The sequence below is a fragment of the Myotis yumanensis genome, unplaced genomic scaffold, assembly GCF_028538775.1.
Source record: "Myotis yumanensis isolate MYYU_CA2020_CCGP unplaced genomic scaffold, mMyoYum1.0.hap1 SCAF_1, whole genome shotgun sequence".
Classification (NCBI taxonomy): domain Eukaryota; kingdom Metazoa; phylum Chordata; class Mammalia; order Chiroptera; family Vespertilionidae; genus Myotis; species Myotis yumanensis.
Window position 1 is genome coordinate 151,377,476 of NW_027223752.1, and position 26,362 is coordinate 151,403,837.

The window sequence follows — 26,362 nt, forward strand, 5'->3', positions numbered from 1 at the left end:
AGCCACTGTTCTCAAAACTGCCTGGTACTGGCACAAGAAAAGATATATAGACCAATAGAATAGAACAGAGGACCCAGAAATCAATCCGAGCCACTATGCTCAATTAATATTTGACAAAGGAAGCAAGAGTATACAATGGAGTCAAGACAGTCTCTACAGTAAACGGTATTGGGAAAACTGGACAGATACATGCAAAAAAATGAAACTAGACCACCAATTTACACCATACATAAAAATAAACTCAAAAATGGATCAAAGACTTAAATGTAAGACAGGAAGTCATAAAAATCCAACAAGAATCCATAGGCAGCAAAATATCAGACATATTTCATTGAAATATGTTTACTAAGACAATGGAAACTGAAAATAACATAAACAAATGGGACTATATCAAAATAAAAAGCTTCTGCACAGCAAAAGAAACCATCAACAAAATAACAAGAGAGCCCACTGTCTGGGAGAACATTATTTGCCAATTTTATATCTGATAAGGTTTTAATCTACAAAAATTATAGGGAACTCATACAACTTAACGAAAGGAAGATAAACAATCCAATCAAAAAATGGGCAAAGGACCTAATAGACACTTACCAAGAGTGGACATACAGAAGGCCAAGAGGCATATGAAAACATGCTCAAAGTCACTAATCATCCGAGAGATGCAAACCAAAACGACAATGCGGTATCATCTCACACCTGTCAGAATGGCTATCATCAACAAATCAACAAGTGACCAGTGCTGGTGAGGATGCGGAGGAAAGAGAACCCTTATACACTGCTGGTGGGAATGCAGACTGGTGCAGCCACTGTGGAAAACAGTATGAAGTTTCCTCAAAAAACTAAAAATGGAACTCCTATTTGACTCAGTGATCCCACTTCTAGGACTCTATCCCAAGAAGCCAGAAACACCAATCAGAAAGAATATATGCATCCCTATGTTCATAGCAGCACAATTCACCATAGCTAAGATTTGGTAGCAGCCTAAGTGTCCATCAGCAGATGAGAGGATTAGAAAACTGTGGCACATCTACACAATGGAATATTATGCTGTTGTAAAAAAGAAGGAACTTTTACAGCAGCACGGATGGAACTGGAAAGCATTATCCTAAGTGAAACAAGCCAGTCAGTGAAAGATAAATATCACATGATCTCATTCATTTGTGGAATGTAATGAACAGTGTAAACTAATGAACAAAAATAGGCCCAGAGACACAGAAGCATGAATAGACACACTAGCCATGGAGGGAAGGCAGGGGAGGGGGGAAGTGGGGATGGGTAAGAAGTCAATCAAAGGACTTGAATGCATGCATATAAGCATAACCAATGGACACGGACAGTAGGGGGCAGGACATGTGGGGGGGAGGGCGCAGGGCAGGAATGGCCAGAGAGGGGTCAATAGGGAAGAAAGGAGACATATGTAATAATTTCAACAATAAAGAATTTAAATTTGAGAAAAAAGGCAGGAGAAAGGAGTCATAGGGTGTATTTCTACAGGCAACTACAGAATGGAATCTTCCTAAAACAATGAAACCTTCCTATGGAATTATCCTGGATCAATGCTTCCTTCTCCTTACCAGAACTGAAGCTTTTCCCACTTTATCTATTTTCTTTAAACAGAACTTTCAGAAAAATAAATGTTTGGTAATAGACACTGGAGGACTCACAACCACGGGTTCAACTGGCTGGGGAGACTGGGGAGACTCTTCATCTTCTCCTAGTATTCTTTTCCACAAGGATCTTGCACTTACACGCCAACTCATAGTTCACACCTGAAGTAGAACATTTTGGTTTCGGATAATGTACTTAAAAGAATACTACTTTCTTGGTTAAATGACTTCTTTCTTTTATTTTAACTTTGAAAGTACTTTAAAAATATGTGCGCTGGCTTTCTGGTTATACCAAGCACATGGGCTTGCAAAGACATCATGTCATGACCCTCTGGCAGGGTCATCCCCTCAAGCAGGTGACAAAGGCGAGGACTGGATCCCCGGTATGAAGACATTTAGGAAAATGCTGCTTGAGAGACACTTGCGAGATGGTTGCTCTTGCCGCCCTCCCGATGAAGAGTCCCATTTCCCCTTAAATAGAGCTCAGCTGGACCACAGACAGGCCCGAGGCTCTGCAGGCTGCCTGTGCTGTGGGCAGGGAGGGAGAGCTGGCCAGTGGGGGTGCAGTGGGGATGCCCGCCTCTCCCTTGGCTTCTGCTTGGCGCACTGCAAACCCCAGGGCGCTGCTGCGGTCCCCGGGCCTTCCCCTTTCTAGGCCTTTCCTTTACCGCCGCCCCACCCCCTGCCCAGGGCTCCAAGGACGACTCTGGATCCTGTGCTCCTCCCGTTCCTGGTGCCCACAGGATCCAGGCACCTGAAATAATACCCCAGACTCTTGCTGATCCCTGTCCACGTGGGCGCACCACCCTCCTTGTCCAGGTCATGCGGGCACTCCCAGGGCCCCCGCGGCCATGATGCCTGAGAGGAGAAAGGCGCTGACCTCGGGCCCTCCCCCTAGGAGGCCACAGAACCCGCACCTGCCCCTACGAAGCCCGGGCTCCTCCTCCCACTCTCCCATGCTCACTAGAGTCCTGGGGGCGCTGCTCTCTGCATCCACCAGTTCAGTCTTAATGGGAGAAAGGATGCGATGCAGGAAGATGGCCGCCTCCCTTCCTTCTCCTCCCAGGATGCTGGCAGCAAGGCGCATGCGCAGCAACTGAGGAGGCTCAAGTGCGCATGCCCGGCAATGTGCTTGGGTCTGCATGGGGCTTGCACAGTCACGTGGGCCATGCAGTGAGGCTTGTCATTTTCTTTTTTTTTTTTTATTTCTTAACTTTTTATAGAATTTGGCAAGTTAAAATAGAATAAGTTAACAAGTGTTTTTTTCAAAAAAATGTTTTGTACAAAAATACTGTCAAAATTTCCTAAAAAGCTTTCAATACTGAATAAAACTATTAGAACAGTGTCAAAAATGTTGAAGAGGAAAACAAAATAAAAATCTGGGGTCCTGCAGCCTGACCTGCATGCGCCATCGCCAGGGAGGCCTGGGAGACCATAGAGGAGGAGGAGGAAGAGGAGGAGGAGGAGGAGGAGGAGGAGGAGGAGGAGGAGGAGGGGGAGGAAGAGGAGGAGGAGGCAAGGCTCCAGGGAGGCCAGGGCCCCCCGCCCCACCCCCTGCCATTCACAGGCCACCTTGGCCCGGAGCCCAAAGTCATTCCTCCCGGGTAGGCAGTGGGCGCCAAGGGGAGGGACCCCTCCTGAGGGCAGGAAGCTGCGGCTTAAAAGGGCAGCCCTTGCAGGGCCCTCCCTCCCTCCCTCCCATGGTCCCGAGCCTCTCAGAGAACTTCTCCTCCGCCCCCGCCATGTCCCACTGCCTGGGCAAGGCATCGGGCTGCAGCCCTGGGCTCTGCTGCAGCTGACTTGGCTGCGCTGCTGGGCCGGCCTGGCCTGCAGGCAGCCTGCAGCCGCCACCCTGCAGCCGGAGCTCCCTCCACTTTCCTGGTGACACTACAGCCAGGCAGCGGCTGACGGCCAGGACGACCGGACTTCTTCAGGAGGGTGGAGGACTTCTTCCACTGTGCGCCAGCATCATGGAGGACAAGCTGGTGGAGGACTTCAAGACCCTGGAGGGAGAGCGAGGGAGGAGCCGAAGCGGGTGCGCGGCATCATGCGGATCATCAAGCCCTGCAACCATGTGCTGAGCCTGTCCTTCCCCATCTGGCGCCAGGACAGTTCCTGGGAGGTCATCCAGGGCTACCAGGTCCAGCATCGCCAGCACCGCATGCCCTGCCAGGGAGGTAACTATTCCTGACAGCACTGAGGTGAGTGTAGATGAAGTGAAAGCTTTGGCTTCTCTGAGGACATGTTCATGTGCCATTTGGGGGTGCCAAAGCTGGTGTTATGATCAACCCCAAGAACTATACCGATAATGAGTTGGGAAAGATCACAAGGAGGTTTACCATGGAACTGGCAAAGAAGGGCTTCATTGGTCTGGGCATTGTTGTGCCTGCCCCAGACATGAGCACGGGGAGCGAGAGATGTCCTGGATTTCGGACACCTGTGCTAGCACCATCGGGCACTATGCTATTAATGTCCTTGCCTATGGCACTGGCAAGCCCATCAGTCCAGAGGTGGATCTCTGCTACTGGCTGGAGAGTTTTCCATGGAATCAAAAACTTCATCAATGAAGCTTCTTATATGAGCATTTTAGAAATGACACCAGGGTTTGGAGATAAAACATTTGTTGTTCAGGGATTTGGTAATGTGGGCCTTCACTCTATGAGATAGTTGCATCGCTTTGGTGCTAACTGTGTTGGTGTTGGTGCATCTGATGGGAGTCTATGGAATCCAGATGGTATTGACCCAAAGGAACTGGAAGACTTCAAATTGCAGCATGGATCAATCCCGGATTTCTCTGAGGCAGAGCTTTATGAAGGGGGCATCTTAGAGGCCGACTGTGACATACTGATCCCTGCTGCCAGTGAGAAGCAGCTCGACCAAGTCCAGTACACCCAGATTCAAAGCCAAGATCATTGCTGAAGGTGCCCATGGGCCAACAACTCTAGAAGCAGATATTTTCCTGGAGAGAAACATCATGGTTATTCCATATCTCTACCTGAATGCTGGGGTGGAGGGGGGGGGGCGGGGCAGCGTTACAATATCTTACTTTGAGTGGCCGAAGAACCTAAATCATATCAGTATATCAGTTATGGCTGTTTGACCTTCATATATGAAAGGGATTCTAACTACCACTTGCTCATTAGCTTCTCCATCTGTTTGTGGATTGACTGAGCCACTGCAGAGTGGATCCACTCCTTTCATTCTTCAGCAAATTCTCTCAGCACATGTCCAAGTGAGGGTGACATATTATTCCCAGAGGGGAGCCAGACTAGGAAAGACTGTTTTCAAGTCAGCATCGAATTTATTGAAATTTGTAAAATTTTTCTTAAGTGGAAAAGCCTGCTTCCAACACAAAGAGAGCTGAGGTCTCTACAGAATGGTCCTATGTGTGTCCACATCAATGATGATTTGTTTTCCGAATGTGGACCTCTGAGCAGTCCTGCTTCCTGGCATTTCCTATGTAGGGCAGTAGATTCCATTTCCCCTGGCCTGACATTTCTGACTCTCCTTTCAGAAATGAGTTTGCTAATCCTTGAAACATTTAGGTTGCTTTTCCTGGCCCACCTACATTTTATTGACAGTTTTCTTACAGTCACTGAAATAAATCTCAGTATCCCATTAAAAGCCTCATTTATAGTAAGTAACATGAATTTAGCCTTGGGACTTCCTATTTTGAGACCATCACAGTGGTTGGTTACTCGCTTCTCAGTCTCTTAACCATGATGTTGAATTTCAGTTCCCAAATGTGTGACATCACAAACCATTTTTTAAAATATTGTTTTGGTTATTGCAGCATTGGTCTACTTCATTTTGACCATAATTGGTTCGACATGCCCTGGAAACATCACTGAAGAAACTTCAGCTGGACCCTGTAGATCTATTCATCATTCATGTGCCAATAGGTATGAAGGTCAGCTTCTGTTTTCCTTGTTATCCCGAGTATTTAAAGGTAATTTTAAGTTTTGATGTAATTTCACGTTTACAGAAATTTACCAGAATAATAGGAGGACCTTCCATATACCCTTGACAGAGATTCATCAGTTTTGTTCATTTGCCTAATTTTTTGATTGCCTCTTCCCTATTTTTCTTCTCCTCCCTTTCCCCCCTCTCCCTCTTTGTGTGTGTATATTAATGTGTGTGTACACGTCTTTGTGTGGATTTGTGTTTCATTTCTCTTAGTAGACTTCTAGGGTAAAAGTTGACGAGTCATGTGGTAATTTTTATGAACCTGAGGAATTATTTCCAAACTAACTATATAATACTGTACTCCAACCATCTGTGTTTGAGGGTTCCAGTGTCTCTGCATCTTGTACAGTAGTACTTCTTATAGTCTGTCTTTTTTTTTTAATTTGAATGTATTGCAGTGACATTGACCAGTGAAATTATATAGGTTTCTGGTATACAGTTCCACAGCAGATCATCATCTGTATATCGTACTGTGTGTTCACCACCCCAAGTCAGGTTGCCTTCCATCATCATTCATCTACTTCACCTCACCCCTTTTAGTCTGTCTTTTTGCTGAGGCCCCGTCTAGTGGATATGAAGCAGTATCACATCGTGGATTTAATTTACATTTCCCTAGCACAAGTGATAATGAGTGTTCTCTCCTATGCTGTTTACCATTTGTGTATCTTTGGAGAGATATATATTCAAATATATGACTCCCAACCCTTTTGGGGGTTGTTTGTCTTATTCATTTTAAGAAATCACATATTATGAATACAAGTCCTTTATCAGCTGAATCTTGCCTTTTAAAACCCAGTCTGGCAATCTCTTATGTTATTTGAGTTCTGGGTATGGTTCCTTCATATTTAATATTCATAAAGTTGTTTTTAATATCTGCTATTTCTCTTTGTGTTTTCTGTTTTTCCCATAGATAAAAATGTCCCTATGTTCATTTTTTTAATTTAAGTTACATTTTAGTGAAGATAATACACATCAACTTATCCTAGTATACTTCAAAATACTACAAATTTAATTCTGGTAAAATACATTACCTTTATTCTAGTAACTTCTGTTCTTCTGTTTCTGCTATTACTGTCATATGTAGTATGCGTATATGTTACAACTCAAAAATACAGTGCTATAACTGCACTTTATATAATCATTTTCAGTCTTTGTTGGGAATGTCTTTAATATGCATTTTTTAAAAGAATATTTTAGCTGGATATAGAATAATACATGGTCAGACAGCTTTTTTCTTTTTTAAAGTTTTCCTTGTTGTTTAAAAAATATATTTTTATTGATTTCAGAGAGAGGAAAGGGGAGGAAGAGGGAGATAGAAACATCAATGATGAGAGAGAATAATTGACCACCTGCCTCCTGCACACCCACTACTGAGGATTGAGCCTATAAACTGGACATGTGTTCTGACCGTGAATGGAACCATAACCTCCTGGTTCATAAGTTGATGCTCAACCATTGAGCAACACCATCCAGGCCGTTTTTTTTCTTTAATAACTTTGAATATGTTATCCCACAGATCCTTGACTTCCAGTATTTTGGTGAGAAGCCAGCAATTCATCAAAATGTTTCTCTCCTTTGGTGATAGGTTGTTTATTTCTCATTTTCAAGATGCTTTTCTCAGTTTTGACCTTTAGGTGTGTATGTCCTTGTGTGTTTCATGCTTGGATTTGTTGAGTTTCTTGGATCTGTACATTAATGTTTTTCATTAAAGATGAGAAGTTTTCTTTTTTTAAATCTTCATCTGAGGATATGTATCTATTGATGAGAGAAAGAGAGAGAGAGAGAGAGAGAGAGAGAGAGAGAGAGAGAGAGAGATTAACATCAATGTGAGAGGGAATCATCGATGGGTTGATTCCGGTGCACCCCAACCATGAGTCAAGCCTCCAACGTAGGTATGTGTCCTTACCAGGAATACAACCTACAACATTTTGAGCCACCCGGCCACAACACATTTGAGAAGTTTTTAACAATCATTTCTTCAAATATACTTATCCATCCTTTAGTGTCTCTCTGCTCCTTCTGGGATTGTCAATACTTGATGTTGATCCGGTCTCTTGAGCTTTGTTACTGTTCTTCATTGCCTTCTCTCTCCTCTTCAGACTGAATAATTTCATTTGATTTTTCAAGGTCACTGAATTCTTTCTTCTACCATCTCAAATCATTCATCCCAATGAATTTTTCATTTTAGATCATTGTATTTTTCAGCTCCAAATCCTATTTGGAATTCTATTTGGTCTATCATATACTCTCTATCTTAATTGAGATTCTCCATGCATTGCATTATTTTCATCATAATTTTCATTAATTCTTTCAACATGGCTTCCACCAGTTCTTAGAACATGTTCATAATAGCTGTTTTAAAGTCTATACGAAATCCAGCATCTGGAGGAGATAAGCAATTTCTATTTTCTTTCTTAGTACGGGTCACATTTTCTTACTTATTTTCTTTCTATTCTCATTGAATTTCAGCTAGTGTTGCAAAAATAAAAATATATTTTTATTGATTTCAGAGAGGAAAGGAGAGGAAGAGAGAGATAGAAACATCAATGATGAGAAAGAATCGATATTCTTTGTAGAGGTTGTTCTTGTTTTGTTTAGTAAGTTGCCTCCAGATGTTGTGCAATTTGTGAAGTTTGTCTCTACTGGAGTGTGCAGCCATTCATGTCTCTGTTCATTTAAAAGAATTTGAATCTTGCTTCCTAAGGGTTATTGCTGTGTTTGGATTGCTTACCATTTAGCCAGTGATTGGACCAAGGTTCTCTACACACCACATCAGTCAGGACTTCCACTCTGCTGATGGATCTGTGGGTTGACTCACAAGTACATTCAATGTTCAGAATATTTTCAAGTCTTCCCTGGTTTTGCACATCACAGAGAACAAATGAATCAGTTGTGGAAAAGTGTTCCACATCTTTCTTGGTTACTCTTACTAGGAAAAACATTAATGACAGCATTTCAACCGGATTTGGAAAACCTTTGCTAAGAGATTTGGTAAGGCAGCCATCTCTCAGTTGTTTTTCATCACAAAAGAAATATTTGTCAACACATTATGAATTCCAGTAGCATAACTTAAATGAGTGTGCAGGAAAGCTGAACCAGGGCATTATTTGAGTCTTAGATAAGCACAAGAGTTCCAAGAAATACCTTTCTACAGGGCATCTGCTCTGGGTCTACAATTAGTTTCCACAGAGATGTGGGAATGGGAAATTTTAAATTCCAGTTGCTCTTTGACCAAGGAAACACAGAAACTCAGAGCTGGCATAACCTATACTCTGAGTATCCCTGATCCATGGAGAAACACTAGGGTCAACTGACCTGGAGTCCTGGTGTGTGTTTCCGACCTCTCTGTAGCCGGGTCATGTCTTTGATCCTCATTGTAGGCTGCACAGGAAATATCAGACCCTTCTTGCCACATGTCACTACAGAGAGCCTCTCCTGTAAATTTGAGGAGCAAATAAGGGACAATAGATAACTTCTAGTTGGGCTGATGTAGGAGGCAACTGCTTGGTGATCATCGTTTACACCATTCACACACACCAAAACCAGTTGGTCTAGCTCTGCTGAGTGACACATGTTTGGCCTCAGAATTTGTTGTTGGTTTTGATAGTTGTTCCTTTCCCAATAAAGGCACTCATCCCTCAGTGGGGAATCTGTCACCAGCAGCAATGTCTGCTGAAGGCCCAGGCACTCAACTTCTGAGCTTCCATTTCCAAGCAATTTTGTGAACTACTCAAGCAACAAAGAACAAAATGGCAGTAAATGGTCACAGAAGAATAAGTTAAAACCTATGTATTTGTCTTGCTGTAAGATGTGTTTGCCAAACTTTCACATTTTTCTGGTGCATTTTGTGCAGTGTTGGTTTCTGTTACTTTTCATTTTGGTTAGCACTTGAAATCATTAACAAATGCAGTGGGAATGTGGTGAGTTCTGAGTTAGCTGGGTTTGTATTAGCTGTTGCTGTGGGGCAGCTCCTGCTCCTGTGTGTTTCACCCACCGTAGCAGGTGTAGTCCATTTGGAGTTGCTGGATCAAGAACTACACTAAAAGGAGTCTCTGTATGTACTCACATGTTTATACCAGTTTCTATGGAATATGGAGTCAACCTATTTTACCTTCCTAACACATGGTATAAAGATGGAAAGACAGAAGTTGCTGGTAGAGAAAGAAGGAAGCAAGGGGAAATGAGTATTTAGACTTTAAGTTTGTTAATCTTAAAGAATATAGAACACTTATGGAGTACAAGAGGCTTCATGATGGTGAAGATAAGGTCAGTAAATGAGTTACTGAAAAATTTGGCTAATGTGATTTGTGGGAAAAATAGCCATTTTATATAATTTTATTTTTAGCGATTATCTTATTCTTCAATAAAAACGACCCCTCTTGCTTGCATTTTACTTTATTTGTTTTTCCATCTGCATCATAACATTCCTCAATATCTTTCTGGTGAAATCTTTACCATGCAGTTTGCCTTTCCTGAAAAACTGCCATAAACTCTCAACTCCTTCACCAGTTATGAAATTACAGCTTTCTTCAGTCTGATTATCAAATGTACAGATATTAATGCAATAAACATAATGATAATGGCAAAATAGTCTGTCACAATAAAAAATGAAAAATCCCTGATATGTCTAGAAGTGGGCAAAATTTACATAAGAAAAAGAAATACCACATCCATAATAATGTCAACAACAACAAAAATAATTTCAAAAGCAAAAATAAAAATACCATTCTGGCTGGGAAGCTCAGTTGGTTAGAGCATTGTCAGGAAACGCTAAGGTTGTGGGTTGATCCCCAAGTCAGGGCTCATAGAAGAAGCATCCAAGGAAAGCATACATAAGTGGAACAAGAAATCGATGTTTCTTTCTCTCTAAATAAAAAAATAAATAAATACATAAATCTCTCTATATAAAAACCTAAGTAAATGGCTGAATGTCCAACTTTCCAACTGGTAGCTATGACAGGCACTGACAACCAGGGAGCAGACGCTCAATGCAGGAGATGCCAAGCTGCAGTGACTTGGCAGCTGTGGGTCTTGGGTGACACACCTGAGACTAGAGAGGAGGTATTCTCCATCTTTTTTTTTCAATATTATTCTGTACTAGTGGCACACTGCATGAATTTGTGAACCTTGAAAGAAACTGTGGACCTCGAGGCGGAGGTGGGCACAGGAGCAGGTCTTGGCCCATCCTCTGAGTCACTGCCCAACCCCTACTGCCATGGCCCCACCGTCCCCTGTCTGCCAGAAGCCCTGCTGCTGCCACCACCACTCCCATGTGCTGACAGCGCCAGCCCCACTTGCACCCGCTGATGGCACGGAGTGATTGGGGCTCATTCCAGCAGTGGGTGCGATCAGGGCAGGCACTATTAGTGGGTGTGAGTGGCAGCTGCTGCCCGGATCGCCCCTCAGGGGCAGGGGGAGGTGTGAACCCCTCAGGGGCAATTGGGGCCAGCAGCTTCCACACATACCCGCTGACGGCGCCAAGCAATTGGGCCAGTGCCGGGTGTCAGCAGCAGGTGTGAGTGGGGCCAGTGCCAACAGCAGTTGTGAGTGCTGGGTAGGACCACAATGTGTGGGAGCAAAGAATTTTCAATAAGTACCAGAGGCTCACCCTGATGACAGTGACCAGCACCCTGCCTTGGTCTGGTGCCCCACTAACCTGTTCCACCATCCCACCGTGGCTGACACACCCATGTTCCCAATTCTGCTGCCTGCGTCCATGCCCCCTGGTGGTGACTGCATGTCATAGTGACTGGTTGTGTGGTTGTTCTGTCAGTCAGTCTATCTGCATATTAACATTTTATTATATAGCATTAGTTTCATGTGTACAACATAGTGGTTAGACAATATTGTACTTTACATAGTTGTTCCCCTGATATTTTAAGTACCCACCCCCCCTGGACTGTACATAGCTATTACAATATTATTTTTCCCCCATTAGCTTCTCCCTGGCCACTCCCACCCCCCAGCACATGCTCTCACCCCCCCCTCCCAATGGCTGTGTATATTTGTAATGCTTCTATGCATGCATACAAGTGCTTTGGTTGCAGAGTTTTTTTTTTTAAGGGAAGTTTCCTAGGACATAATTCCTTGTGTATCCTGAAGTTTCACACCACCCTAGCTCTGTTCTTAGGCAAAGACTGCTTTTTCACTGGGTGAGTAACTGTTACAAGCCTCTGGAAATACTTGGCCAACTCCCAGGGATGTTTGAGCAGAACCCAGACCTTCCCACAGGCAATCACTGATATATTTCTTTTAATTTTTATTTTTATTAATCCTCACTGAGGATATTTTCCCCATTTTTAAAATTTTTAAATATTTATTCATTACTTTGTGGAAGGAAAGTACTGGAGGGAGCAGGTTTAGGAGAGAGGGAGGGAAAGAGAGAGAGAGAGAGAGGAGAGAGAAAGAGAGAGAGAGAGAGAGAGAGAGAGAGAGAGAGAGAGAGAGAGAGAACATACACATGAGAGAGACTTGAATTGACTGCCACTAGCATGCATGCCCCTAACTTGGGACCAGGGATCTAATCTGCAACTTTAGTTCATGCTCTTGACCACTTATGGGACCGCCACCCTCTGGTGCTGGTGTGGGAGCTTGTACCAGGGAGACACACCCACCAGGGTAGTCTCTGAGATTTCAGATATTTGGGCTTTGCACATGTGCTCTGGCTACCTTTGACCTCAAGGCTCTATGTGTAGGGGTAGTGATGTCAGAGGCCGTTGCTTGGTTACTATGATTCCGAGAGGAGATGGTTAACTGCCAAACTGCCCTGCTTGAATGCTGTGGCATAAGGTGGTTGGCTAGAGAGCTCGTGTTTGGCTCAGGAGGTTCAAAAAGCAGAGGGAAGTTGGGGCTTCTCTGAAGCCCTAGACTCTCTGCCATGCAGAACCGTTTTCCTTTTCTGAGAAGTTCCAGAGTGGGAGTCATGGATTCCCCCACCAGTCCTGGGAGCAGTGGCCTGGGAGCCAGAATGCCCCACTATGGTGATGAAGATATGGGCGCCATCCACAAAGCTGCCAGCGTGGGAAACCGTTTTCCTTTTCTGAGAAGTTCCAGAGTGGGAGTCATGGATTCCCCCACCAGTCCTGGGAGCAGTGGCCTGGGAGCCAGAATGCCCCACTATGGAGATGAAGATATGGGCGCCATCCACAAAGCTGCCAGCGTGGGAAACCTGTGGAGAGTGAGGCAAATCCTATTGTTCAGGAAAAGTAGCCTGAATGATAGGGACAGGATGAGCAGGTAATAGGGTCTGGGAGGCTGGCAGCCTGGGGTCCACTGGGAGGAGGTGGGTGGACTGGGAGAGGCACACCCTTGCAAGGCCCAGCAGCAACTCCTTGGTGGACACCGGACCTGGGGCAAGTGCTCAGACCAAATTTATGAGCAGCAAAAAATAAAAACACATGGACTCACACAGAATTCTTCTTACAGAACACTTTACTAACAATTTTTAAGTGATTTAACTACATATCAATAATGAAGCCATGCACCAGTGGAGTTCCTTGGCCTGGCCTGCAGGACTGGGCCCAAACCGGCTTTCCAACATCTCCTGAGGGGTCCTGGATGGTGAGAGGGTGCAGGCCAGGCCAAGGGCCCCTACTGATGCACATTCGGGGCCAGGGAGTGACACGAGAGGTTGGCCAGCTGCAGAGGGACCATGGGAGGGCTCCAGGGCATGTCTGGCCCATCTCGCTCAGTGCTGATCAGCTTGACCTCAGCAGTAAGCAAACCTACTGGTCCGAGTGTCTGCTCCCTGGTGGTCAGTGCACTTCATAGCGAGTGGGTAAGTGGCCTTAGCTTATCATTAACATATTACTCTTTGATTGGTTGAACAGGTAACTGATAACCGACACTTAGCATATTAGGCTTTTCTTATATAGGATTTTATACCATACACATTTTTATACCATGATGTTACATACTATAGAAAAGTGCACAATGAGAGAGATAATTCCCATAATAGATCCACTTCTGGGCTAAAAATTCCTTGGATAAAATCTAATAACCTATGTTCTTTATGGAGGGAACTCAGAAGCAACTTTGAAACGGGAAGGTGGCTGTGGTCCTGATTATGACGACTGAGTTTCTCAAAATGTGTGCTTGTCCTGTTTATTAGTTTTACCAACCAATTCAATATACTTTAAAATTTTTGAGTTACATGTTATCTCCCATCATTGGAATGAAATTAAGACAAATTTTGCATAGTAGACACAAGTTTACCCTTCTAGCTATTAATGTGTGCTATACATTTCCACAAAGTATTAGTTTACTATTAGCTGAAAAGACAGATAAATGATAAGAACAGAATGGAAAGTGCCCAAACCTCCAAATATATGTAACACTTTAGAAGTAGATACTGGTGACGTTTCATATTTGTAGGAAAAGGTCAATGAAAAATGGTGGAGGATTCTATGTTAAGTGTTTGTATAAAACTAGCTATATTTTGATTACTCCAAATAAATCTCAGATGAAAAGTTTTAAATATGCAAAATGAGAAAAGTACCAGGAGAATACACAAATGTCTGTTTATACTTTGTTGTTGTTTTTTAATGTTGACAAAGACTTGAAGCACAAGACTTCTGGAGGTTGATTGAGCAATATAAAAAGTTCAAGTCCGGCTGCATGACTTAGTGTTTGAGTGTTGACCTAAGAAAAAGGAGGTCATGGCTCGATTCCTGGTCTGGGTATACATCTGTGTTGCAGGTTCTATCCTTTGTAGGAGTGTGCAGGGGGCAGCCAATCAATGATTCTCTCTCAACATTGAATAAAATATATTTTATTCATCAATGAAAATATATTTAAAATGTTTCAAACACTCTATCAGAAAATAATTTTAGCAAAATAAAGAAAACGTTCTTGCAAAATATTTGCAGTATATGTGTATCAGAGGAAAGGTATGTCTTCCTTTTACAGAGAAGTCTTTGAGATCAACAACAAAAAACTATAACTTGAAAATGAACACAGTATTTTTTTGCATAAGTATAAGTGACCAATGGACACCTGAGAAAATATTTAGTGTCCCTGGAAAAAAGGGAATAAGGTAAAAGAGTAATATAATATTTTCCATCCATCCAGTTTTTGAAGATTGTCCTTATACTGCTGTTTAAATTTTACATTGTTTTTGACATTTGCAATAGGCAATTTGGCCCTGAGCACCACATTTAAAAATCTGCTAGTAGACTAATAAAGGGGTAATATACTAAATATACTGGATAGACCAGACATCTTCCAGACATCCTTCTGTATGACCTTTCTGACAGAGCAGGGGCCCAGGTGCCTGCAGCTGGCTAGAGGGAGGAAAGCCTGGGTACCAGGTGCCTGCAGCCAGCTGGAGGAGAAAAGCGGAGGTCCCGGGTGTGGGAGACGAGGCAGATGCAGTTTGGGGTGATCAGGCAGGCAGTCAGAGCAGGCAGGGTGGCAGGCAAGTGGTTAGGAGCCAGTGGTCTTAGAATGTGAGAGGGATATCCACTGAGGGACTGGGCCTAAACCAGCAGTCAGACATCCCTTGAGGGATTCTGGATTGCAAGAGGGTGCAATCCAGGCTGAGGGACATACCCACCCCCGGACAAATTTCTTACATTGGGCCTCTAGTATAGATATATTCCCAGTACCCATCAATTCTATTTATACTAAAATCTAATTTTTATAGTTTGTTTCACTCAGTACTTCTGAAAATAACAATGTCTTAATAAGAAAAACTCATTTTGGTTATACATACACACAAACAGACTATGATCTTAGTGAAAAATAGATGCAAAATGTGATAAAATTTATTTCTGAGCATTTGTATTAAAAATGAACATTTCCTTTTTAAAAAATCTGATTTCATGTTTGAACATGTACGGAAATTCTAGGAAATATTATTATGAATAAAAGCATCCTCAGGAAGAGCAATCATATGAATCGTGCTCACTAAAATTCATTTCTCACTTTCTGCCTTTTGGACTTCTTTTGAAAATGTTTTATTTTTATTGTTGACACTGTCAGAGATGTCTCCCATCTCAACACTTTAGTGTCTCTCCACACAGTCTTCAGGCTTCACACATTGTTGTCTGCGTCCAAGGGCTATGCATATGTGCATATATGTTCTTTGGCTAGTCACTTCCCTTTCCCCACACCCCTTCCTCTGAGATCTGTGAGTCTGGCCCAGGAATCCAGGCCTCTGGTCCTATTTTGTTTGTCAGTTTATTTTCTTCATTATATTCCATGTGTAAGTGAGATTATATGGCATTTGCCTTTCTCTGACTGGCTGATTTCATTTAGCATAACAATCTCCAGATCTGTCTATGCTGTCGCAAAGGGTATAAGAGTGCCTTCTTTTCTACAGTAGCATAGTATATCATTGTGGAAATGTACTACACATTTTTCATCTACTCATCTACTGATGGACACTTGAGCTGTTTTATAACTGTGCCTGTAAAGTATATATATATCTATACTGATAAAAAAGGAATATGGTAATTTGATTGGGAGTCCTTCCAGAGACCTTCTAGATGTCCTTCTGGACAAAGCCTGGAGCTTGGCCAGCCTGCAAACTACCCCCAAACTACAGCCCTTTGCCCAGGCCCCCTTAACTGCAGTGGGGACCCTAACCCCATGGGGATGTGGCCAGCCTGCAAAAGGCCATTAGCCCCTTGCCCAGGCCAACCCCACCCCCAGCGGAAACCCTCATCCCAATGGGGGCGTGGCCAGCCTGCAAGCAGCTATCAGCCCTCACCCAGGCTGGCCACACCCCCAGCAGGGATCCTCACCCCAAAGGGTGTGTGACTGGCCTGAAAAGAGCCCCCAGCCTCTCACCCAGGCTGGGCATGCCCCACAGCGGGGACCCCCACCCAGATGGGGGCATGGCAAGCCTGCAAACTGCCCCTGCCCCTTGCCCAGGCCAGCAATACTCCCATGGGGACCCCCACCCTGATCAGGAAACCCCTTCAGGGAAGACAAGCTGGCCCCCACCCATGCATCAGGCCTCTATCTATACTAATAAAAGGGTAATGTGCTATTTAGGCCGGGAGACCTTTGGGAGACTTTTTGGATTTTCTTCCAGACAAAGCCATGGTGTCAGGGCTGAGGCAGAGGCAGTTAGGGGTGATCAGGCCAGGAGTAGAGGGTACTTAGGGGCAATCAGGCTGGCAGAGGGGGCTGTTGGGGGCAAGAACACTGGCCGGGGGCGGGGGAAGTTGGAGGCAAATAGGCCAGCAGACAAGGTAGCTAGGGGTGATCAGGTAGTCAGGCAGGAGGTGAGCGGTTAGGTGCCAGAAGTCCCAGATTGCGGGAGAGATATCCGACTGCCATTTTATTCCTGATCCTTAAACCAGCAGTCAGACATCCCTCAAGGGGTGTAAGTTTGGAGAGGGTGCAGGCCTGGCTGAGGGACACCTCCCCCGCCCCCACCATGCACAAATTTAATTTACATGGACACTAGTCCTGTAAAATAAAAGACCAGTGACCATAATGGTGTGACGACCAGAATGATTGCTCTACCAGTCACTATGAGGTGCATCAACCACCTCTTGGACCCTCCCCGCAAGCTCGCAGGCTCTGATCATCAGCTGGTGAATGGAGAACCAGGGCGGGTCTCAGAGCTGTGGACTGGGGACTGGTGAGGTGAACAGGGTGGGAGGCAGAAGTATGGTGGGACTGGGGAATGGCGAGGGGAACTGGGTTGGTGGCGGCGGCGGGGCAGGACTAGGGACTGGTGAGCAGGCAGAAGATGGACCTGATCACAGACTAGGCGTAGGGCCCTGCCAGAAGCCAATCCCAGGATGACAGCAGGGCTGAATCTGGGAATGGCTGATGGCCTTTCCCCAAACCCCAAAAGGGATTGACTGATACTTTGCTGCCAGACAGCTCAGGGCATCTTAATCTACATGTAATTGCCTCCTACTGGCCAAACACCTGAATAGCTGTAAGTTAATTCCCCAAATCTCACAATGCCTCTGTATAGGAAACCCCGACCCTTTGAAGTATATATCTCTGCCTTGCCTCAGGACCAATTGTGTTAATCAAAAGCATGGGGTCCTGAGACAAGGAGATCTTAGTTTCCTTTAACCTAGGTTCCTCTGATCCCCAAATGCCTTTCAAAATTATGCATCATCTCTGTATTGTTATTTAATCTATGCACAGCCTTCTCCAGATTTCCTGAACCCTTCATAATACTGGAACAAGAACCCTGGCAGGGACCCTACCTGCACACAATTTAGTGCACTGGGCCGCTAATACACACACACACACACACACACACACACACACATTAGAGGTCCCGTGCACAAATATTTGTGTACTCGGGGGGGTCTCTCAGACCAGCCTATGCACTCTTGCAATTTGGGGCCCCTTGGAGGACGTCCACCTGCTAGCTTAGGCACGCTCCTTGAGGTGTTGGGCCCAAGCTGGCAGGCAGACATCCCTCTGGCAGCCTGGCAGCACTCAGGGGGATGTCCACATACCAGCAGGGAGCAGACCTAAGCTGCAGTTGGACATCCTCAGTACTGCCTGAGGTGGTGGGAGAGGCTCCCGCCACCACCACTGTGCTGGCAGCCATCAACCTGGCTTGTGGCTGAGTGGAGCACGCACTGTGGGAGTGCACTTAGCACCAAGGGGCAGCTCCTGCATTGAGTGTCTGCCCCCTGGTGGTCAGTGTGTGTCATAGTGACCAGTCATTTTCAGTTGTTCTGCTGTTAGGGTCAGTTTGCATATTATGCTTTTATTATAGAGGATAGAGGCGTGCTGCACAGGTGGGGGCTGGCTGGTTTGCCCTGAAGGGTGTCCTGGATAAGGGTAGGGCTCACGCTGGGGTGCGTGGCCAGCCTGGGTGAGGGGTTGATGGGTGTTTGCAGGCTGGCCAAGCCCTGCCAGCGACGGAAGCTCCCAGCCTCTCCTTTTTTTCTTTTCTTTTTTTATTCTGGCATTTATTTACCTTCTATAATTGAAATTATGTACCTTGATTGGACCTCAGAGCAGGTTATGGTTTCTGGGAAGCTTGGCTTCCTCCATCACCAGGGACAACCCAAGCCTCCTGCTTGCTTCAGCTCCGTGGCCATGGCCGGCTGAAAGCAGGTATCTGGGGTTTATTTATCTTCTATAATTGAAACTTTGTTGCCTTCAGTGAAGCTCAGAGTTGGCCATGGCTGGTGGGAAGCTTGGCTTCTTCCATCACTGGGGAACCAAGGTTCCTGCTTGCTCCTGTTCTGTGGCTGCCGACCACCTTCTTGGTTGGGTTAATTTGCATATACTCGCTCTGATTGGCTGGGGGGCCTGAGTTAAGGCATAGTGAAGGTTTGATCAATTTGCATGTTTGTATTTTATTACTGTAGATATATATATATATATATATATATATATAAATATATATAATTATACACATATGTGTTTTATGTTATATAGCTTTATTACATGTAATATGTAAGTTGTTATAGATTAGTCACATCTTAGTGTGCTTATGAACCTAAAAATTTCAAAATAGCACCCTGATCAGTATGGCTCAGGTGGTAGGAGCACCATCCATTAACCTTATTGTACACTGAAAGGTCTTGGGGTTTGTTCCTGGTAATAGAGACCTATCCAGGTTTCAGATTTGATCCATGGTTGGGGTGCCTATGGGAGCAAACCTATTGATGCATCTCCCTCACATCAATGTTTTTCTCTCTAACCCTCCTTTCTCTTAAAATCAATTAAAAGTACTTTTTAAAAAAATTTTTATTTTTTGTTGTTGTTTTTGACAGTATTACAGAACTCTCCCATTTTGTCCCTTTTTTGTCCTCCTCCCTTAGGTGGGGTGTGTCCACCTAAACCACACCCCATTCCACCACAGAACTTTCTCATAATATTGTCTGTGTCCATGGGTTATGCATATATGCTCTTTGTTTAATCTCTTCCTGTCCTACCACCACCATCCCTAGATCTGTTGTTCTATTCTATGCACCATTACCTCTGGATATATTTTGTTCATCAGTACATTTTGATCTTTAGATTCCACAATTAAGTGAGGTCACTTGAAATTTTTCTTTCTCTAACTGAGTTATTTTTTGAAAAAATATATAATTAAAAAATAGAAAGCACAGAAGAACTAAAATGGCTACATAAGTATACCCTGGTACTTGCCACCTCCAATAACCACATCAAAATTACAACTAAAATACAGATACAGAATAACCATCATTCAGAATCACCTGACATCCGGGTGAATGGAATTCCTACAGCTAGAGAAGTAAAGAAGAAGCACATTTTGGTGGGTAGGAAGGGCAGAGGCACTGAATGGGCTGGTCCCACAACAACATGTGGCGTCTTTTTCTAATCTTGATATATGTTGTGGTTATGGAGGCTTCCTGTGAGAAGCAAGGGTGTCCCGTTCTTACACGAGGCCCACAACCCAGGGTTCCAGAGAGGGGAAGAGAATCCCATTTAACTTCAAGCTGTGAAAATGAGCAAGCATTGTGGCTGATTGATAAGAACACACATTGTGGGAGACCCAGGTAGTTCCTTTTAAAGGGCCAGCACAAGAACTTACTAGGACTGAAACACTTTGTACTCCATCCTGGTGGTGGCAGCTTGAAAGGAACTTGTGACAATCGGGGAGTAACTGGATTGTCTGGCATCAGGGCAAGTACTCAGAGGCAGCTTTCTCAGAGACAGAGGTGCTCACGGAGGTCATTGTTCCTGTGCTGAGACTTCCCCCATCCCAGAACTGACAGGCACCCATATCTGAGTTTTCATCAGCTTGTCTCAAACTGTTTGCTCCACCCTGGTGATTCTCTGAGACCCAACCACATGCAATTTGAATACAACTCAAGCGCTTTGTACCACCGTTAACATATGAATGGCATGTCCTTGGTCAGGCTTCACACTTTGCTAAAATATCTCAAACAAAAAAAATGTATCTCCTTCACAACATCTCTTCCAATGTAGTCCCAGCTGATCCTCACACTGCATTGGCCTGGAGGTCAACTGCACCTAGTGACACCAACATCAGTCAAGGCACAGATAAATGATTCTGCACATAGCCCACACAGGGGTTCACCTAGATTGCCCAGCTCAGGTTCCTAAAGAGACTGAGCCACAGAATACCTATTATACAAGGCCACTCTACTAATTCCAGGAGACATAGAGGTTCTACCTAGTACATAGAAACAAACACAGGGAAGCAGCCAAAAATGTCATGACAAAAATACATATCACAAATGAAAGAACAGGAGAAATCATCAGAAAAAGAACTAAATGAAATGGAAGCAAGCAAATTACTAGATACAGCATTCAAAGCAATGGTTATGAGGTTGCTCAAGGATCTTTAATGAAAGCTTCAAGGGACTTAGTGAGACTTACAAGGATTTAATGACTACACCAAAGACATAAAAAAGGACCTGGATCCGTCAGAAATTAGGCACACACTAACTGAAGTCAAGAATAATTTTGGGGGATTCAGCAGTACAGTTGAAGATTCTGAGAATCAAATTAAGACTTGGAATATGAGGAAACAGAAAATAACCAGTCAGCAGAGCAAAAAGAAAAATGAATCCAAAAATATGAAGACAGTGTAAAGAGCTTCTGGGATAACTTCAAGCATACCAACAATTAGATTATGTTCCTGCCAGCAGGTGAAGGGAGAGAGCAAGATAATGAAAACCTATCTGAAGAAATAATGACAGAAAAATTTTCCTACCTGCTAAAGGAAATAGAATTACAAGTGGAGAAAACACAGAGAGTCCCAAGCAAGAGGAATGCAAAGAGGCCCACACCAAGACACATCATCATTAAAATGCCAATGGCTAAAGACAAAGAGGATTTAAAAGCAGCTAGAGAAAATCAGTTAGTTACCTACAAAGGAATACCTGTAAGACTGCCAGTTGATTTCTCAAGAGAAACTTTGCAACCCAGTAGCGAGTGACAGGGATTATACAAAGTGATGAATGGCAAGGAACTACAATCCAGATTACTCTACCCAACAAAGCTATCATTTAGAATTGAAGGTCAGATAAAGAGCTTCACAGACAAAAAAAACTAAAAGAGTTCACAATTACTAAACCAGTGTTGAATGAAATGTTGATGGGTATTCTTGAGAAAGAAAAATGAAGAAGAAGAAGAAGAAGAAGAAGGAGGAGGAGGAGGAGGAGGAGGAGGAGGAGGAGGAGGAGATGAAGAAGAAAGAGGAAGAAGAAAAAGAAGCAGAAGAAAAGAAGAAGAAGAAGAAGAAGAAGGAGAAGAAGAAGAAGAAGAAGAAGAAGAAGAAGAAGAAGAAGAAGAGTTTAAAAAATAGAAACAATAATATGTCAATACATATGTATTTACTAGACACCCAATGCACATAATTTGTGCAAGGATAGGCCTTCACAGCCATGGCAGCTACCTGGATCTCTCCCTTGCAGCTACAGGGGCTACCTGGATTCCTCCCTGGTAGTCACAGAGGCTTCCTTGATTATGTGGCTGAAGCCCTGCCTTCATCTGGAAGTCGTCCCGAAGGATATCCAGAAGGACCTCTGGTCTAATTAGCATACTATGCTTTCATTATTATAGATCATCAATTGAATGTAAAAATCAAAATAAATAATTAATCTAATGAACAACAAAAACAACAACCAATGAATAGAATAGTACCAGAGGCATGGAAACATGTAACAGACTTCTGTATCTCAGAGGCAAGGGGGAACAGAGGAGCAGGAAGAGATTAACCTAAGATTTTACCTATGGACACAGACAGTAGGATGTTGAAGGCCTGGGGTGGGGCAGGAACCAGGTGGAGGGTGACGATGAGGGAAAAATGTAAGAGATCTATAATACTCTTAATCATAAACTTTTTTAATAAAGAGAGAAAATGTAAAAGATTACTATTAATGCTGAGGTGTGTTTTTAATCTATAAAGATTTATTTAAAAATATTGAACTCTTCCACTATGTGTATGCATTCTCTCAATCCATTTTTACATGTAATATAACCTGAATACCTATTATGTAGCAGACATATTCTACTCAGGACCCTTTCCTTCCAAATCAGGCCCTTTCATCTTTATGATTTCATGTTGCCCAACATGAGCAAAATGAGAAGTTCATAATTGAAATATTAGGACATCATCAGGTTGAAACTTTTTCTACCTGTTTCCAAAAAAGTATTTCTGAAAGTAGGAAATTGTAAAAAATAACCTTAAACTGGCCTTTTGACGATGTATAATAGTGAGAAATACTAATATTGTTCATTGAAAACATCCGTTTTCCCTACAATCTATAAATCTAAATATTGAACGAAATGAGCCATCCTGAATATTTGAATCCTGACCTACCTTTGACTTAAATTTTCTTGAAAATCAAAGTCAGAATCACCTTTAAAAATTTTCTTGATTTTTTTTTTGTGTCTTCTTTACCACCATAAATATATTAAGAATTAATATGAATTTAAATGACAATCATTTGACAAAACTGCAAGATCAATGTTGGAGTTAGCAATATTTTCCTTAATGTAAGGTACCATGGATGTCCAATTGTCAGTATATTTTGTATTAATTAATTTCTTAAATGCTGCCAATAATGTTTGTAAGTCTTTCTGACTTAAAAATTGGATTCTAATATCAGCGATTTTAAATTGTGAGAAAATAAGCATTTTAGAAGCATTGAAATAGTATGTACTTTCTGATGCTTATAATAGATCTGCAAAGTAGGTATGATGATATCATTTTATTTAATTGAAATGTGGTTCCTGTAAATTGGTAGTAATATACACTAATAAAAGAGAAACGTGGTAATTAGCCTACAACCGCTACCCTTCCCAATGGCTAATCAGCATATGCTTATGCAAATTAAATGTCAGCCAAGATGGCGTCCAGCAGCCATGCACTGAAGTGAACTGGGAGGCTTGCTTGCTCCAGTGACTGCGGACTCCAACGTTCCCCTCCTCACTTGCCGGACTCTCAGCTGCAACTCTAAGCAACGATGTTGCAAATATAGAAGCTAAACAAAACCCCAGAAACCTGCGTTAGTCAGCCAGGCTTCAGCCAGCCAGACCGCAACATTGTATCAAATACAGAAGGTAAAGACCAGAAACCGAAAGCAAGGCCTCAGAGCTAAAGCTAGCCCAGAATAAAAAAAGAAAGAAGAAAAAAAGGAGCGGTTGGGAGCTTCAGTCAACCCACCAGCCTGAAAACAGCCCTCAGCCCCTCAGCCAGACTGGCCAGGCACCCCAGTGGGGACCCCCACCCTGATCCAGGACACCCTTCAGGGCAAACCAGCCAGCCCCCACCCATGCACCAGGCCTCTATCCTATATAGTAAAAGGGTAATATGCCTCCCGGCACCGGGATCAGCGGAGCAGCAAGGCCTCCTGGCACCAGGATCAGTGTGACAGGGGGCAGCGCCCAAACCCCCTGATCACCCTGCAGCTCTGTGTGTGACAGGGGGCGGGGCCACAACCTCCCTATCTGCCCTGCTCTGTTCGTGACAGGGGAAGGCACCCCAAACCCCTGATCAGCCCTGCTCTGTGGGTGATAGAGGGTGGTACCCCAACCCCCCTCCACGGGCCTTTCTCTGTGTGTAATGGGATAGTGCCATAACCTCCCCATTGGCCCTGCCCTGAGTGTGACAGGGTGCAGCGCCCCAACCCCCTGATCTTCCCTGCTCTGTGTTGATAGGGGGCGGTGCCCCAACTCCCCTATCGGCCCTACTCTGTGCATAATAGTGGGGAGCTCCTCAACCCCCTGATTGACCCTGCTCTATGTGTGACAGGGTACGGAGCCCCAACCCTCCTCATGGGCCCTGCTCTGTGAGTGACAGGGGGCAGCGCCCCAACCCCCTGATGGGTCCTGCTCTGTGAGTGACTGGGGGCAGTGCCCCAACCCCCTGATCGGCCCTGCTCTGTGCATGACAGGGGGTGGTGCCGCAACTTCCCCATCTACCCTGCCTTGATTGTGACAGGGGGCGGTGCCCCAATCCCCCAATTGGCCCTACCCTGAGCGTGACTGAGGGTGGCATCGCAACCTCCTGATCCGCCCTGCTCTGTGCATGATGGGGCGGTGCCCAAACTCCCCAGTTGGCCCTGCTCTGAGCTTGAACAGGGGCTGCACCTAGGGATTGGGCCTGCCCTCTGCCACCCGGGTACAGGCCTAAGCCAGCTGGTCATTATCTCCCGAGGGGTCCCAGACTGCGAGAGGGCACAGGCTGGGCTGAGGTACCCCCTCCTTGTCCCCCCCCCGAGTGCACAAATTTTTGTGCACCGGGCCTCTAGTAATAATAATAATGATACTGATATTTTCTAACAATTATTGAGTTATTTTTCCCTGGGCTAAGAACTGTAGTAAATACTTTGCATAGATTCTCATGAAAGCCAACAATGGTGTCCTGTGAGATACCTATTATTTTTATCCCAATTTTGTTGATGAGAAAATTGAGGAACAGAAAGGCCAAGTGATATCTAATAAGTGACAATTATGATAGGAACAGAACCAAGTTGAGCTGCATCCTCAGGTCATCCTCCCTCTATTCAAATAGGGTAAGTAACAAGACCTAATAAATATTGTACTGTCTCTAGAAGAAAACTACAGATTTAATTTGAAGGTATAGTGGGAAATGTTTACAATTACATAGACAACTGTATGCTTTCATGTAGTGTACTCTAAGTCCCTAATAAGTCCTCTCACTTTCATAGGACTGCTCTGCACGTGGCCTGTAGCAAGGGCCATCCAAGAGTGGTGAGACTGCTAGCTCGCAGACATTGCCTATTGAACCTCTGTGATATTGACAACAAAACAGCTCTAATTTACGTATGTATTAGCCAACTATGTGAACTTGAGATTGGTTTTAATTTAATTACTTAGAATAACTTGTGGAATGTTTACTTTGCATTACTAGAATTTATCATCTATTTTTTGCCATAATACTGACAGGCCATCCAAAATGAGCAAGAAGAATGTGCCGCAATTCTACTAGACCACGGTGCCGATCCAAACAAAATGGATATCCATGGAAACACTCCTCTTCACTATGCTGTCCTTGGTCAAAACACAGCAATAGTGGAAAAGCTACTTTCCTGTATGGCAAATATGGAAGCGAAAAACAAGGTATAGATCAAGTAACTTTATTTACAAAATATTTGAAATACATGTTTTTAGTTCAGTTTCAAGCCTTTTTAAAAAAAACTGTATGTTTTATTGATATTAAAGATAAAGGAAGGAAGCGTTAGATAGAAATATCAATGATGACAGAGAGTCATCCATTGGCTGCCTCCTGCACACCCCCGTTGGGGGATCCAGCTCACCAGCCCTACATTTGTCTCCTGATTCAAGGGTCAACACTCAACTGCTGAGCCACCCCTGCTTGAAACAAGCATTTTCTTTCTCACTTACATACACTGAATAAAATAAATCAGGCCCTGTCACTATGAAAACAACTCCAATGCCCAGGCAGGGAGGGCTGGAGAAATGTGGGGTCCATGGAAGGGGCAAAGCTGTGCCTCCCAGCTACCCTTCCACCCCAGAAGGAAGAACTGACTGTTAGTAACTGGGAGTGGGTGATAGGCTCAGATCCCACAGAGGACTGAAGGCCCGGAGGAGTGAAGTGATGGTGGGGACTGGTTGCCATGCTGACAGGGGCTAAGGAAAGGGCTGCTGCTGGTGATGGGTGGGGAGAGGAGACCTAATACCCAGCAAGGGGAGCAGGGTGAGTGCAAGTGAGAAGAAGAGGTCCCAGTCCACAGGCAACATAATGACGACAGTGTACCAGGGCAGATAGTAAGACAGGAACATAGAATCTTGGAACCCACACTGTAAATCTTTGAGGTGAGTTTTGGGGAATGATGTCAGAGTTAATCTGTTGAAGAGGGAGTGGA

At 44.1% G+C, this 26,362-nt stretch overlaps 1 protein-coding gene and 1 pseudogene across 1 annotated transcript in view; both read left to right on the plus strand.

The window, feature by feature from the left end:
• Positions 1 to 704: 704 nt before the first annotated feature.
• LOC139020137 (glutamate dehydrogenase 1, mitochondrial-like) lies at positions 705 to 4,778 on the plus strand (annotated as a pseudogene).
• Positions 4,779 to 12,540: 7,762 nt separating this feature from the next.
• The window catches only part of LOC139020176 (ankyrin repeat domain-containing protein 26-like), a 114,383-nt gene continuing 100,561 nt past the window's right edge, over positions 12,541 to 26,362 (plus strand). Inside the window, exons 1-3 of the mRNA XM_070429947.1 lie at positions 12,541 to 12,750; positions 21,229 to 21,390; positions 25,422 to 25,595. Coding sequence (XP_070286048.1) covers positions 12,541 to 12,750; positions 21,229 to 21,390; positions 25,422 to 25,595 — 546 coding nt within the window. The remainder of the gene's footprint in view (positions 12,751 to 21,228; positions 21,391 to 25,421; positions 25,596 to 26,362) is intronic.